Here is a 17,168-nt window from a genome sequence, read left to right on the forward strand (position 1 = left end):
CCCGCCGAGCAGAGAGCCCAATGTGGGGCTCGATCCCAGGACCCGGAGACCATGACCTGAGCCGAAGGCAGAGGCTTTAACCCACTGAGCCACCCAGGTGCCCCACAATAAACTTTTTAGTACTTTGCTCTAAAACCTGAATGGACACTTAGGTATCACCAGACACATAGAGAAAGACTTCATCATGACAGGGAGAATACAAGTTAAGTGGGCAAAATAATAGAACGGATTATGTAGGAAATAGATGTGGCTTATTTATTTTAATGTAATCTCTACACCCAATGTGGGGTTCTACAGACGAGTCAGCTAGGCACCCTTCAAAGAAATCTTTCTTTAAAACAAGTTGGGAAACTCCATGAGAGAGGAAATTCTATTCTTACATTTCTGTGAGGTTGTTTCTGTTAATATTTTTATTTCTGATTGGTGAATGTCAAGAGTTAACATCAATTCCCATGTTTAAAATGAGTGCAGTCTAGGAGTTAAAAACCAAGTGAAGGGCCACCTGGCTTGCTTAGTCAGTGGAGCGTGTGACTTGTGATCCTTGGAGTTCTCAGTTTAAGTCCCACATTGGATGTAGAGATTACTTAAAAAAATAAAACCTTGGGACTCCTGGGTGGATCAGCCATTAAGCATCTGCCTTCAGCTCAGGTCACAATCCCAGAGTCCTGAGATCGAGTCCCACAAGAGGCTCCTTGCTCACTGGGAAGCCTTCTTCTCCCTCTGCTTCCCCCCAACTTGGACTCTCTCAAATAAATTCTTAAAAAAGAAAAAAAAAAAGCTTAAAAAAAAAAAAAACCCAACAACGAGCGGCACCTGGGTGGCTCAGTGGGTTAAGCCTCTACCTTCAGCTCAGGTCATGATCCCAAGGTCCTGGGATCAAGCCTTGCATCAGGCTCCCTGCCCAATGGGAAGCCTGCATTCCCTCTTCTACTCCCCCTACTTGTGTTCCTGCTCTTGCTGTTTCTCTCTCTGACAAATAAATCTTTAAAAACAAACAGAGTGTATCTGTGGGGCACCTGGCTGCCTCTCAGTCAGAAGAGCATGAGACTATCGATCTTGGGGCCATGAGTCTGAGACCCTGTTGGGTGTAGAGATTACTAAAACAAAACAAAATAAAACCCAAGCAGGTGTGTTTGTGACTTCATTCTCTCTGTCCCTGTTCTTAGTGCTTTTGAGTGATGGACAGCAATGTCTCCTTCAGTAGGCTGAGCAGATTAAGTATTTACCTTGTAAAATCCCACACGACAGATGGACCTCAAGGTCTAGATTTGGGGTGCATGGCGGCAAGCCCGCTGTGGCTGCGGGTCCAGGCTACGGTACGTTCTCTACTCCGGCTCTACTGACAAGAAAGCTGTTAATTTTACCTCCATCTTTCAGAGTCCAGTTTATAATTCTAATCAGAATTTGAAGAAGTGAGGAAAGTGATTTATCAGCCTCCTTAAATCTGAACATATGATGCCTTAGCTCTGACTTGAGCTCAAGGCCTCCAAATGCCAAGTGAGAAATCTACTTTTTAATCTGACAGATATAAGGAGATATTGCATCCATAAAGTAAGAATAAGTTAACTGTATAAGAGGAACAATCAGAGAACAAGAAGAAACTGAAATTTAAAATACGGCTGAAATAAAAACGTAATGGAGGAGTTAAAGCTGAAAAACTCTCAAAGACGGAGCCCAGAGACACCTCTCGCCCCACCCACAGGCGGGCAAAAAACAACTGAGAAGTGCGCCTGAGTGGCACGGCAGCCAACTCTCCATGTCTGCTTGGGTCATGATCTCAGGGTGCCAGATGGAGCCCTGCATCGGGCTCTGTAAGGAATCTGAGATTTTCTCTCTCCCTCTGCCCCTCCCCCTGCTCTTGGGCTTAAATAAATAAATAAATAAAATAAAATCTTAACATCAACAACAACTGAGAAAATCAGTCCAGGAAGATTACCTGACTAACAGAAACTACAGAGAGACAAAAGAAACTAAAGGGCTGGGAGGGGCACCTGGCTGGCCCGGTGGGTAGAGCATGTGATTCTTGATTTCTTGATCTCAGGGTCTTAGGTTCAAGCCCCACGCTGGACATCCAGCCTGCTTGAAAAAAAAAAAAGAAAAGAAAAAAAGAAAACTTAAAGAGAAAGAAATTAGAAAAATTCACCATAGCTAAGGACACAGATTAAAAGATCAAAAGTCTGTATATACCCTGCAAAATGAATTTTAAAGAGATCCATTAAGGGACAGCATAGTGAAATTTCAAAATATGGGAAATACATAAAATATCCTTAAAGCCTCTAGAGAGGGACAACACAAGTTGTATACAAAGGAACAATAGTATGGTATCAGCCATCTTAATGGCAACAGCACAGGCTAGATGATGATGAAAAGATTTTCAAAGGGAAAATTTTCAATTCAGAATTCTAGACCCAGCTATCAATCAATTACAAGGTGAGAACAAAGACATTTTCAGACACCTAATGACTCAGCAAGTTTGTCCCATTGTGTCCACTTTTAGGGATCTATGGCAGGCTATGCTCAAGCAAACGGAACATTTTTAGGCAAAAAGGAAGAAGGCATGGATTCCAGACACAGGTTCTGAATTCAACCAAAACAGGGGTAGGAAGAGTCTGGTACAATAACTTTGCCGTAGTCCTGGAAAATCGGTCCATACTGATGCAAAATGTCAGGATAGCTAGAGGAAGGACTTTCTTGATGGAGGAACAAGGCTGGGGAGTGGGAGGCAGAGTGGGGAGGAGACACAAATGAATGATACAACAGAGCATACAAAGAATTACAGATTACTGCGTGGAACTTCTGTGAGTGAAAAGCAAAGCAATTTCACTGAAGGGAACTGAGTATACAAGAAAGGAAACATTCGTCTAGTACACTAAATGCTCGCTCTGACTGAACAATATTTACATAGTTTTCTATTGCATAAACTCTGATTAAATATAGTGATATCCATATTGGGAGGAGAGGGGAAGAGCATAAGAACTAAGTCCTCATCTTTCATAAAAAAGTTAATAGGTCATAAGATAATACATAGCCCAGAATTAATAAATTGTAATAGTACATTCTTTAGAAATATAACTATGCAAAGAAAGAGCTAAAAGAATTCAAAGTGATTGCCTTTATGAACAAGGGATTATTTAAATTTAATTAGAAAAATCAAACCAGTAAATAATAGAAACTGTATTATTGCATTAAAAGCTTGCCTCTTTGTAAAATTTATATCTTGGGATTACTTTGTATAAAAGGCAGGGTTCTAAAGGTTCAACTGACAGTTACAAGCTATGCAGAAGTCTACCGACACGTCTTTTCTCCTTTTTGAATAATGTCACATCTTCTGATTCCTTTCCTCACTTCAAATCATGGTTATTCCTCATGGTCTGTCCTCCAGATGAATCCAGTATAAGTCATGTTCTCTTCTGTGTGGTACCAACCCAGAAAGGCTTGTCTCACTGTGTCTAAGGAAATTCACACCTGTTCTCTCCTTATCACAATTTAAACAATATCCAACCAAAGCTATGTGACCAATGTAATTATCGTAAAGTTTTACAAATGAGGCCACTCCTCTCCTCCCGCCACCCCCACTCAAGTTATTGTCGTCTTTCACATGGACCTTATGGCCTCCTCCATCACTGTATACATTGTAGACAGTGAGCTTTTATTTTTTTTTTTTAAGATTTTATTTATTTATTTGTTTGACAGACAGAGATCACAAGTAGGCAAAGAGGCAGGCAGAGAGAGAGGAGGAAGCAAGCTCCCTGCCGAGCTGATTCGGGGCTCGATCCCTGGACTCCAGGATCATGACCTGAGTCGAGGCAGAGGCTTTAAAACCCACTGAGCCACCTAGGCGCCCCGACAGTGAGCTTTTAAAAATGAAAGTCTGATTTCACAAATGCAAATCCCTATTCTACTCCTACCTGTCTTCTTTAATGGCTCCCATTTGCTTTCAGGACATCTTTAACAAGGTTTGGTCAGCAAAAGCATGATTTGGCCCAACTACATCATCAGCTTTGTTCTGCTGTCTTGCTCTCTGTCCCCCCTGAGAACCACGAAGCTTCATAGGCTGTGCCGTCAATTTGGAATTCTCCTTGCATCTCTTCCTCCATCTATTTTTTTCCCCCTTAGAGTTCAGACCTCAACCATCATGTCCCTAAAGGAATGAACTGCTGGGAGAAATTAAAAATCATTTCCCATTTCTTAATGGCTCAACCAACATTAGCTGGTATCTGTTACAGCTATTACATGTCAGGCTTTATCTGAGGACTAATCAGTTTCACTCGGTTTCACTCGGAGAAGAAAGCCTTTCTCATCCCCCCCAGCCCTCCAGACTACATCAGTGCTACGCACCCTTTTGTTACTTTTCCTCTCAAGCACTCACTTCATTTGTTACTTAATAACTATATAGTTGTGTACTTTGTGGTTCATTTCCCAACTCTCTCACTGGAACACAGACTTATTGCCACTGGTCCAGCGCAGTAGGTTGCTTACAGTAAACACTCAGCAAATACGTGCCAAGTGATTAAATTTGCAGAAACTAATAATAACCAGGGTCAGTACCAAGTGATCCCCAAGACAAATTGTTAGTATGACAGGAAAGAAGGATTCAATGTTTTTTGTTCTTAAAGATTTTACTTACTTGTCAGAGAGCGAGCGAGCACAAGCAGGGGGAATTGCAGGTAGAGGGAGAAGCGGCTCCCCGCTGAGCAAGGAGCCTGATGTGGGGCTCAATCCCAAGACCCTGGATTCACTACCTGAGCCGAAGGCAGCCACTTAACTGACTGAACCACCCAGGCGTCCCAGGATCCAGTGTTTTAAGCACCGGAAAGGAGTGCAGAATGTAGCTTTCTTGATCTCTCCAATGCCAAACATCACCTCTTCACCTGACTAATCCATTCCTATGGTCGCACACTTACACCTCATTTCCAGAACCACTCTACCTCAGAAACCTCACACGTTCCTTCCTCTGACTTTATCACCCCATTATTCCATTTCTGCCCCTCCCATTACACTTGCTTTTCCACTTCACAGAGGCCTCTGAACATTGATCCTTCCCTTTTCTCTCAATCTAGCTCAATTACGCACCCCTCCCCCAATTCCCAGTCCTGGCTCGGAGGATCACCTGCTCTGCTGTGCAGCTGGCCCTACTGGAGAGATATAACACGAGCGTGCATTTGGGCATCATCACAGTTCCCCACAATGTAGCCAGCGAGGGATACTTCTGACCCACAAACCCGAGTATATCATACCTAGTTAAAGTCCAACCAAACTCTTAAATGTGGCGTGTTAGGCCCTTTGTTATCCGGCTTCACTGCTCAGCATTTCAGTACACTGCTGTCTCTTTCCTGCCTGGCCACTCTCCCTGATAAGAGTCCCATTCGCTTCTCATTCTCATTCACTCATTTCTCATTGTAATTGGCTTTGCTCTCCTTCTTTCTGAAACTACTCTCCCTCAAGTTTACCCTTTACATTCTGAAAGGCAGGATCAGTAACTTCTCAATCTTGATCTTAGCGCTGCATTTCACATGTTGTTCTCTTTGTCCTTCTTGAAACTCTCTAACTGCTGGTTCCTGGATTCTTCCCATCCTTCTCTAAACATTTCTTCTGTCTCCTCCACAAACTCACTGTCCTCCTGTTGCATCTTAAATGTTTGTAAGTCTCCAAGGTCCTTCCTTTGGCTCTGTGCTGCTCACTCAACAGCTGACATGCTGAGGAGTTCCAAATGTGGCCTCAGCCCAAAGCTTCCCACCGAAGGTGTCATACTCCCACCTTCTGGACATCCCCGAACATCCCAGAGATCCTCACTTCCAACATGATTAAATCTAGTTAACAAAAGTAGAGAAACGTAATAGCTGTCCTTGATGCCTCTGTCTTCCTTGACCTCATTCAGTCAACAGTCAAGTCCTGCTATTTTTATTTCCTAAATACATCCGCAGTCTCTCTGATCTTCTAGCCCCTACTATCACCCTCCTCATTCAGGGTCTGACCATCTCTGAGACAACTGCATCAGTATTCTCTTCTTGACGCCCACAAATCTAGCTGTCCATGTAGGAGCCAGAGTGAGCTTTCACTAACCCCTTGAAGTATTTCCAATGCCTACACAGTAAGATTCCAGTCCAGAAAGTGTAATACTTAGCCCTTTCTATAGCTTCATCTTTTGATGTTGTACTCCTCACACCCACAGTGCTATCCACACTTTCAGAACTCCATCCCCTATATTTCAGAATTCAGAATTCCATCCCCTATATTTCAGAATTCAGAATTTCAGAATTCCGTCCCTGCTATACCATTCTGATGATCCAAATATGCATAAAAGATAATTATGGATTTTTAAAAAAGCAATCTCTTCTCAACATGAGGCTCAAACTCATGACCCTGAGATCAAGAGTCATATGCTCTAACTTCTGACTGAGCCAGCCAAGTGCCCCAATTATGGATTTCTTTAAATAAGCTCCCGCAGAACATGCTAAGTGATTTTATTTACCAAACTTAATATTACACTTATTTCTATAACACATGGCTTCAGACTGTGCTCTGAATTCAAAATTAATACTCTTTTTGCCAATCCAAGTTTAAGTCTTCTACATCAGCCCAGGTAATACAGGTAACTAAAATAAGAACAGAACACATAGAAAGTCACATTTTACCTTCTCTATTTATCTCATAGGATGGTAGGCATCTCAAAATCTGAGACTATACAGGGGATCTTTTGAAAATGTATAAAAAAATCCACATTTAGTCATTGTCTACATTCAGTTCTTACAGGTGACTGAGGGCTTTCCAGATGAATCTTCCTTGTAAGAACAACTCATCTGGGAGGGAAGAACCCTGAGGATTGCTCTTGGTACTAAGTAGGTATGTATAGGTGACCCCTTGCACAATGCAGAGTTCGAGACACTGACCCCCCCACCCCCACCCAGTTGTGTGCAGTTTGACTCAAGAACTTAGCTATTAATAGCCTACAGTTGACCAGAACCCCAATACTGATAACACTATTGTTCAATTAGCACATTTTTGTGTTATATGTATTTTATACTGTATTCTTACAATGACGCTAGGGAGAGAAATATTAAGATCACAAGGACCATACAGTGAAGTCTCTGCATATTAAGAGAACTGCAAAGTTCAAACCCTGTGTGTTCAAGGGTCAACTATAGCTTGTTGATATCGGTTCACCTATTTGAGCCTCAGTTTCTCTTCACCTATAGTTCATGGATTTCCAAGGCAGATCACACAGGTTACTGGGGTGGGAGTGACCATGAATTCCTCAAAATTGTACACACAATGCTTTCAATTTTCTAAGTAGAGATTTCATGGTTTTCATTAGATACTTAGAGATTCGTGAATTCCAAAGTGATGAAGGACACCTGGATTAAGTGATTTCTCAGATCCCGCATATTGTATGATTTTATGTCTTTTAAGATTACGGAATGTAGGAATCTATTATCGATTTGGGTTTTATGACAACCTTAGATTATAATTACTTTTTCCTGTTGTTCTATGCTGTAAATCTAGTAAGGTTAGGCCTAAATTACAATTCTAGGCAAGTTATTTAGACAAATTTACACTGCCATTTATTGCAGAAAAAAAAAGGGTGAAGACAGTAGAACTAGATGACAAAGTAGCACAAAGTAACTTTTAATTTCTGAAGTTCTAAATGACTGAGATTAAAGACTGAAAAAAAGCCACAGATAATAAAATGTAAAAATATGTAAAAATACGTATTTTTCTATGTATGTAAAAAATGTACATTTCTATGTAAAAATACATAGAGCCAAAATTACATTCAGCAAAAACTGCAATGCCTATAAACTATATAATAAAAAAATAATCACAACCTATCATCCACTTATTTCAAGCAGTAGATAGCAATATTTCTAACTAACCTGAGAACCTGAACTGTAGGGCATGCTATTTAGGCTTCTTTTCCCTTCAGTTCATCTGTAATTGTCTCTTGGCACTGGCCAACTAAAATTCAAAGGATTAAAGGCTTATCACCATCTTTCTTAAAACTGGACCTACCCCCTTACTTCATTCTGTTATGGCAGCCCTGTTGGAGTTATGCAGGCTTAACAATCAATACATTTGAATTTGGAAGAGACAATGTCTCTCAAACCCATAATAAAGTCACATAAAAAGGATAACAAACCAGAAAACAACTGTTGATCCTCTATTTAGAATCAACTATTTCTTTAAGAACCTGAGGACAAATGACTCAGTCTCTTCATAAAAAATTTGTAAAGAATAAAAGTCAGATGAAGAAATCTATAGATTAAGACCTAAAAGACATTTTTAGAAGATTGAAAATTTGAACACTAACTGGATATTTGATGTTAAGGAATATTAATATTTAAAGATGACATATTTAAAGATGAAATGATGTATCTGGGAAGTTTCAGAAAAATGTGGAGTGTATATGGAGAACAGCTGATATAAGCTTGGTCAGAAATTCAGAATGACTGAAACTAAGTGGTGGGTATGTTGTGATTCTCTAACAAAAAAATTAAAATCATTAAAAAAATACTGATGAAGAGTAGGGTGCCTGGGTGGCTCAGTGGGTTAAGCCTCTGCCTTCTGCTCAGGTCATTGTGTCAGGGTCCTGGGATCGAGCCCCGCATCAGCTCTCTGCTCAGCAGGGAGCCTGCTTCCCCCTCTCTCTCTGCCTGCCTCTCTGCCTACTTGTGATCTCTGTCAAATAATAAAAATCTTTAAAAAAAATATTGATAAGAAAAAAATTGTGTGCATACTACATCACTGTGAACGACACCATACACAAGTGGTCTCACCAAAGAAGGGTGCGTCAGTGGTAGTCACTCAATTATCACACAAAACACACATGGATTTTATGACCACTTGGGTCAATAAACTGTGCAAACTGGAATCTGTTGGTCAGTGACCTGTCATACCAAGTTTACGTTCAACTGTTTCTTAGGACCAATAGGACAAGGAAGGAGTGCATTTAGGAAAATCTTAAATAAAAACAATTACGTCAACTTGTGTAATGAATAATATGCTTCCTATGACAAAAATTAGCCAAGGGGTTAAACAAACCTAAAAGTTTTAAAACAAGCAAGGCAAAGAGCAAAAGTTTAAGCAAGTAGGATTTTTGTAGAGCAAAATCTATCAAGTGCTTGAAATTACATGATCATTTCAAGTGAATGATCAAATGGGTTTTATATTTGCAAAAGTAACGTTATTCTAGTTTACATCAGTATTTTGGAGATGCAGACTGCCTGGGGGCCGCGCTAGTGATCAGGATGAACTCTGTGCAACCAAAAGTGGTGTGTGTAGGGAGAGAACCACAGACCTCCCTGGTTAAATTCACTTTCTAAGTGACTTGTATGGGAACTCTGCTCACTGCTCATGAAATTCATATTGGACAGAAAAGCTAGACTTACCTGTCTTCACGGATAGATTACAGTCGTCCATAATTGCCTGTGTGCTTCAGTTACCTGCTAACAATTCAAATATTCAACATATCAACAAAGTAAGCTACATATTACTTTTTTTTTTTTTAAAGTTCAGAACTTCTTCTACTAGAGGTTACTAAATTGTTTTCTGCATATGTATTTTGGTATGGTAATTTTAAAAAATTAAAAAAAATTTAAAATGGGTACTTTAAAAAATTACCCATTCTTTTTCAAAATAGTAAAAAACAATTTAAATAAAAAAATACAAAAATCTCAAATTAATATACTAAAAAGTGAAGAGGTATTTGGCAGTTTTCTTTTTAATCAAATATAACATCTCTTTTCAATACAAGTCAATAAAATATGACTTGGCATATTACAGTATCAACAAACTATAGATTAAGAATGAACTTTGCAAATCCTTAATATATTTGAAAAGCTTTGTTTTGTAGATTTGACTGTCGAGGCCTTAACTTATTTTACTGTTAAGAGCTTAAAAAAAATTTGTATCTGAGAAATCTACTTTTTGAAAACTTTGGTTTGTATATTTTAAGTGTTAAGGCTTACAAGTTATACCAACATTTGGCTTACATTGATAGCTGAAATATTGGAGCTTAGAAAATATGGGAAATTCCTAAACACAGCAATTCATGAGGCAACGAAAAGCCTTAACTACTGTGTACCTGCCCTGAAGTACATCTAAGTAGGACCCCCAAGTATTCACATACACACTAAGTATCCTTTAGGGTCTGGTTTACTTTCAGCAAGAACCATTTCCTTTAGTGCTTGATGTTCAATTAGCCAGAACAGTGAGACAATTATTCCAACTTCAAATTCAAATCCCTATTATACATTTAACAGGAAATTGCTGAATCTGAGACTCCATTTTCCTTATCTACAAAATGGGGATAACATATTTAATTAGCAGAGTTTTTCTAAGAATTAAATAGCACGCATGATTGATTGTCAGGCTCACAGCGTTCAAAATTGTTTCTTTTTTTTTTTTTTAACTACATCTTTATTCTTTAGTATTCTACAGGCTGGACTTTATATTCTTATATTTTTTCTAATTATTAGTCTTTTACTCTTTTTGGTCAATCGCTGTTATTTTCATAAGCTACCTCAAGTCCTTTGCTGATTAAGCATATCCCAAGAGGGGAAAACCCAATTTAGTTTAGTTCTACAGAGTTCACAGTAAAAAGGAAGCGGAAACAGGCAACTAAGCAGAAAAAAGAAGAGTGGGAAAACATTTCCTTCAAGAAAATGTTCTGAAAGAATTCCACATAGGAAATAGATCCTGAAAAGTTATTTTCATTGTGGTTTAATAGGTGTTGACAAAAAGGTATTTTGTGGCAATGTCACTCTTCCTCACAAATTGAGTATTTTCATTTATTGGCCAATTTCATAAAACTTAACATTCTAAAGAGGTCTAAAAACGAACTTAAAAATAAGTACACATTGTTTAATGACTTAAATTTCAAACAGACCTTCTCCCCTGTAATTTTCGGCATTACTATTTCTGAGCATCAACTAAGCAGATCAAATGATTAAATACCCAACTCTCCCCATTTGTAGTAACAAACCGCTCCCCAAAGAGGTATAAAATGTTTAGAATAGAAAATGAATAAACATCTCAACTAGTAAAATTACTCCTTTTTCCGCATTAAAAAATAACTTGTGAAAAATGCAATGTAATTACCAAGTGTCATACTCAATTCTATCTCTAAAATAATACACGGCATAATTTTAACTAAGAGAAATGCTAGTTTCCCAAAATAGCATGATTGTTACCTTTTCCCGAGGTTTAAAAAATAAATATTACCATCATGACATCACTAGAAAGAAATTGAAGCATACAAGGAATAAACTATAGTTTCTTTTTATATCAAAATGTACTCTTGAAAATGTGTTTGGCACAGTGCTAAATCATATATAGTTAATACTAAATATTGCAGGATACAATAAAACCCTGGAGTTAACTGTTTACACCCTCTTATGGGAATGAAAATAATAGATACCAATTATTCAGAAGTCAGCCTATACAAACTGTATAAACAATACTTTATGTTTTGCTTTGAAAACCAGTGATATAATAAATTTTACATAAAAGACTGCAAAATAATATAAATGGATTTAAACAGATCTTTACAATAAGAAATTCAAATGGAAACAGACAAGTAACAAAGAGAAGTAAAAAAATTTATTGCAGTATTCGCTCCACCAGATTGCCTGGGGATCCCTTTTCTTGTATTGTTTTCAGGGTGACCTAATACATCAAAATCTACATTTACAAAAACTCCTTCTGCAGATAGGTCATAGATACTGCATGCTTTTTTTTTTTTTTTTTTTTTTTTTTCAACAGAATAAATTATATATCCAGGAGATTCTGCCATTTTACAGCCTGGAAAAAACAATGCTTCCCTGGAAACTGGGCTAAGCTAAAGAAAGCCATCCGCTGCTAGGTTAAACTCCAAGAACACTTTATTAAGAACATTAACAGACTAATTTCCAACATTCACTTGTTTATTTTTTAAACAGAAAGTTTTTTTTCCAAGATATAAACAATTTTTGTTAAACTATAATACAGTGGGAGTAAAAATGAACTGAGAATCTGTTTCTGCTGCACAACAGCGAAGGGAGCTCCCACAAAAATGTTTGCCCAACATTTCCTTCTTTTGTTCCTGCATCCCAGGTTCCATTCTTACTCTTCATAAAACTGATTTTTTTTTTTTTTTGCCAGAATGTTGATATTTCAAGTTTTTCTGCCTTTTAAAAAAATTCCTGTAAATTTGGCTGCATGTACAAATTCATTAGCTGGAAGTCCCATCCTTGGCGGCATACAGGGATCGTAAAGTCTGAACAACTTTATTAGTCAGCTTATTAGCACTCGTTAGAGCAATTTTTTTGTAAATAATGTCTGACTCTTTAATAGTGTCTACCCAAGGCACCAGTTTGCGGCCATCACGGCGCTTAGCCTCAGTCCAGGAGCCACTGTAGGAGCCTGCCATCCACTGAACACTGAAGCCATTGCTGGTTTTCTGTACTACTCTTGCAATTTGTGGTCGATCTTTGTACTTTGGACAGCAAATAGCGATGACATCCATGACGTCAACACTTTCATTCATCTGTGCTGCCAACTCCGTAGAGTCTGAATTTCGTTTTGACCTTCTCAATGACTAAAACATTGGGAGGGGGGAAAAAAGACGAAGTGTTACACAAAAGAATTTTAGTGAAATTTTTGTTTTTATTGCTTTTAATCCCTTGACGCCGGGAGTTGGGATTTCCCAGCACACTTCCATTGCCGGCAATGAGACGCACCGTGACCGCCAGCGCCAAGGGGTTAACATATACTTGTAAAACCATATAACTCTTAATTTGTACCCGTGTCTTTACTCTTATTGATATATAAAATTATATATACATATGAACCATAAAGCTACATAAAACTTAGCAACAATAAAAAAGGATAACACACATTAATACAATCCAAAGAAAAATTAATAACCCTTTATGCTGGATAAGTCTCATTTCTGTTTTTTTCTTTTTTATTGTCTTTTATGTTAAACTTTCTACAAAAGGATGTATAAATGGTTAAGTAGAGAATCTCTATCTACAAAATGTTTTCTCTCATAAGTATTACATTACTTGGTGTACATTTAATAGACTGACATATATAAGCACATAAAAATCATTTTACGTAATACGCTGCGAAATACGTTGACTCCTCCTCCGCCTCACCCCTGAAGTGCCTCCTCCTCTATCCTCCCCATCACTTTCATCATCTTCTGTCTCTGCTGCTGCATTATTTTTAGGGCTGCCTCCTCCAAGCAGCGAGGTAATTGCTTTGTTCCGAGCATTTGTACTAGCTGACACCTCCCCTTCTTCTTCCTCTTCATCAGGGTCCAGATGTTCCATGAGAAGTTTGAACTACAAAAATTAGATATGAATTTAGAGTTAAGTAAATAATCTTAAAGAAGACTGTTAAGTCCTTAAATACTTCCCGTTTAATTTTTTCCTAAATCTTTTCAAGGCAGTAGTTGTGTGTGGGTCTAGTTTAGTAGCTAAATAGATTTTAGCTATTGTCCAAGACAGGGCCTGGCAAATATTTTTTATAAAGTGCCAGATAGTAAATATTTCTGGCTTTGCAGGCCATATGGTCTCTGTCATTACTACATAACTCTACCAGCATAGTGTGAAAGCAACTAGAGACAATACCTAAACGAATGGGCATGGCTATTTCAATACACTTTATTTAAATGGGCAGTGGGGGAAAAACAAAATTAATAAACAAACAAACAAACAAACAAAAACAGGCAGTGGGGGCCAGGTTTGGCCCATAAGCTGGAGTTTGCTGACCCTGGTCCAAGTTCCCAAGTAACCAGATGATTAATAATTAATTACTGATAGACATCTTTCAAGTTCCCTACCCCCTTTGCCCTCTGCTAAAATAAGAAGATACAAGAGGAAGAAAAGGATGTTAAAGAATTTAAAAAGAGAACTAAAATAATTTTCAGCTTTGGAGTGTAAGGTTTGCAGTCAATGAATAACATGAAAAGCACTTCGTAGGTTTCATTGCTTAAAAAAAATTATTTATTTTTGGAGAGCAAGAAGACAGAGAGGGCGGGAGAGAGAGACAGTGTGTGAATAAGGAATGGGAGGGAAGGGGGAGGAAGGAAGGGAAAAGGGGAAGCAGATTTCCACTAAGCAGGGAGCAGAATGCCGAAGTGGGGCTCTATCTCCTGATACGGAGGTCATGATGGAAGCTGTAACCAAAAGTCAGACACTTAACTGAGCCACCCAGGTGCCCCTGTGTAAGTTTCATTCTTGGTCAAAAATATTATTAGTTATGTTCATCTCCTTGCTTTAAGTAGATTAAAATAAAAAAATTATTTTTATTTTTTAGGGACAATCTCAACCCTCCCCCCATGTTTTTAAACATAAAGCTTTCCTGTGATAAAATATACACAAAACTTGCCATTCTAGTGATTTTAAAGTGTTCAATTCACTGCCATTAAGTATATTCACAATGTTGTGTAATCATCATCACCATCATTTCCAGAACTTTCTTCATCCCAAACAGAAACTCATTCTGTACCTATTAAAACAACAGCTCCTCATTCCTTTCTCCCCTACTGGGGCCCCTGGTAACCTTTTCCATTTTCTGTCCCTAGGAATTTGCCTATTCTTAAAGATATTTAAAAAGCACACTTTACATACACATACTCTCACATACCTGCTAACTGAGCATTTATGGAGGATGCATACAAGTGCATAAGCCTTATTATACTTCTGTAAGAACACGTGAAAAAGCAGGAACACTGGTTGCCAGGAAGGAGAGCAAGAGAATGGCTGAGGAGTGCAGGAGGATGACTTTTCCTGATTTTTGCTTTTAGGAACTATAAACCATGTAATCTACTGAATTAAAAAGAAATACATAAGTGGGCATGGCTCTTCCCTGAAACTTGCCTATAGAATCTCATTCTCACTAAAATAACGTGAGTGGTGGACCAGAGTTTTTGAAGACAAAATGTGATGCAATGGGTGAAGTGAGAACGGCAGGCAGGCTTCAAGTAACTCGTTAAAACCACATAGAGAAAAATAATCCTGAGAGTTCATGAAGCTTCCATGTAAGGGAGGGAGCTATCTCCACCCAAAGAATTTAATTTTCCAAAAAGTATTATTAGAAAATATACTTTGGTTTTAGTACTTACGTCTAGATACTGTTTTACTATACTCCTCTTCACATCTTCAGTGATTTTGGAATTAGCCATATCACTCCGCAGAAAGTCCAGTGTTTGTTTGGGATGAAAATGAACTCCTGTTTTTCGGTTTATCGCCTTATCATACACTTTCGCAGATTCAGATGGAGAGTATTTCTGAATTTTACTGTTTTGGGAAAACAAAGTCATTGACTTTAAAATTTTTTCAGGCATTTATATTTAAAGTGATTGTAGTTAAACGTCACTTACTAATAATTAAACTTTTTGTCACAGAGATTTCAACCAGTGAACTTCTACACAAAAGTAATTTTAAAAAGGGACGTAAAGACATAAAGGCAAAGATTAAAAAGAATAATATGCTCTTGTTTCCAACAGTATTTGTCTTAAATAGAGGGATCATTTAAATGTAAGTAATTTCTCAAGTCTGTTTTGAATACCATGATCATGACTGTAGAACAGTTTCAATATAAATACTGATTTACCTCCTACTTTCTTACCCTCCAACTATTCATCCTCTACACAGCAGCCAGAATGTTTACAAACCTGTTTCATATTATTAACAACTCTGGCTCAAAAATCTTCTCAACTCTCTAGCACTGCTCCAAGACCTTACAAGGTTTTACATTATTTTGAACTAGTTGCCAATATTTAACATCAAGGTATTTCTCATAAAAACCTGGATTATCTAGCTTCTCTTGAAAAACTGGAAGCTCCTGGCCACATCATGCCCACCTTCTTCCATGGTAACAAACTGATGAATGTCTGAGTAATACCTAAGCCCCTTAAATAAAACATTCTCTTTCTAGTATGCCAGAGAATTTCTACCAAATCTATTTTACTCTGTTTCATGGTCTGTCCTCTAAGAACATATGACTTTGTGATTCCTAGTAAAGGTTTCCATGAATATGAAAAATGACCAAAGTTTCATGGGTATAGGCAGAAAAAAAGATACCTATAGTCACTAATCAGGGGTAAACTTACAGGGCATTCACAACAATCAGCACTTTACTATCTCTTACTTTACAGAGTACATTAAAGACCATTTGGGTTCTCTTGGAGCTTAGTCTAGTTGGTCTGCATCTATTCTTTATTCATAGCTCTTTGAAAACTTAAATTTGCAACCTATTTTAAGATTAGCCTAATTTTCTAGTAAGATCTATTTAAGGAAATCAAAGTAAGTTCTTTCACTTACAATGCAACTAGTGAATGTTTTTCCTCTCTTAAAGAGCAAACAAATTGTGGTATATTACAAACAAAATATTATACAGCAACAATAAGGAACAAACTCCTTCTTTTAAAAGGGACATTTTAAATATGTAAACATGCAATCAAAACTGGGTTTCATTGCTAGAGGGGAGAGGGTGGGAGGGATGGGGTGGCTGGGTGATGGACATGGGGGAGGATATGTGCTATGGTGAGGAAAAAAAAGATTACACACACACACACAAAACAACTGGGTTTCATATTTCTTTGTAATTTGAACAGGATAAAGTTTTTCCTCTCACAGGTTATGTAACCTTACCTATCAGAAAATCCACAGAGATTCTTCAAATGTTGTTTTAACATCAGAAGCAATAAAATACCCTGGGAGACATTTGCAAATTCAATTAAAGGAGCTGAATTTTCTGGCAAACATTTCATCACTGAATTTATATCATCTTCTGAATCTGAATCTGAATCTGAATCTACACGTTTTCGTGACTTCCGAGGCCTGGAAATTTCTTCTTCACTCTCACTTGACTCATTTTCCTTACCAGGTGATGATTTTCTTTCTTTCCTTTTGTCTTTTACCATTGACTGGGGAAAAAAAAGGAAAAACAGTAACAAAATACCACTAATAAATAATTGTGCTCTATTCAGAATCATCAAAAAGCATCTCTAAATTAATATATATTTTTTTTTTAAAGATTTTTTTATTTATTTGTCAGAGAGAGAGGGAGAGAGAGCGAGCACAGGCAGACAGAATGGCAGGCAGAGGCAGAGGGAGAAGCAGGCTCCCCGCCAAGCAAGGAGCCCGATGTGGGACTCGATCCCAGGACGCTGGGATCAT

At 38.0% G+C, this 17,168-nt stretch overlaps 1 protein-coding gene across 3 annotated transcripts in view; it reads right to left on the reverse strand.

Moving 5' to 3' along the window:
* Positions 1-11,728: 11,728 nt before the first annotated feature.
* Positions 11,729-17,168, reverse strand: part of LOC111140842 (NIPBL, cohesin loading factor) — a 111,975-nt gene continuing 106,535 nt past the window's right edge. For 2 of the 3 annotated variants that reach the window (XM_022493056.1, XM_022493054.1), the window contains 4 exons: positions 16,641-16,915; positions 15,110-15,284; positions 13,137-13,325; positions 11,729-12,574 (listed from right to left, as the gene is read on the reverse strand). In XM_022493056.1, coding sequence (XP_022348764.1) covers positions 12,209-12,574; positions 13,137-13,325; positions 15,110-15,284; positions 16,641-16,915 — 1,005 coding nt within the window. In that variant the 3' untranslated portion in view covers positions 11,729-12,208. Of the gene's footprint in view, positions 12,575-13,095; positions 13,326-15,109; positions 15,285-16,640; positions 16,916-17,168 lie in introns of all 3 variants that reach the window. The other variant, XM_022493055.1, reaches the window with a different exon arrangement.

Source organism: Enhydra lutris, unplaced genomic scaffold (assembly GCF_002288905.1).
Source record: "Enhydra lutris kenyoni isolate GAN:26980312 unplaced genomic scaffold, ASM228890v2 scaffoldscaffold5, whole genome shotgun sequence".
NCBI classification, from domain to species: Eukaryota; Metazoa; Chordata; class Mammalia; order Carnivora; family Mustelidae; genus Enhydra; species Enhydra lutris.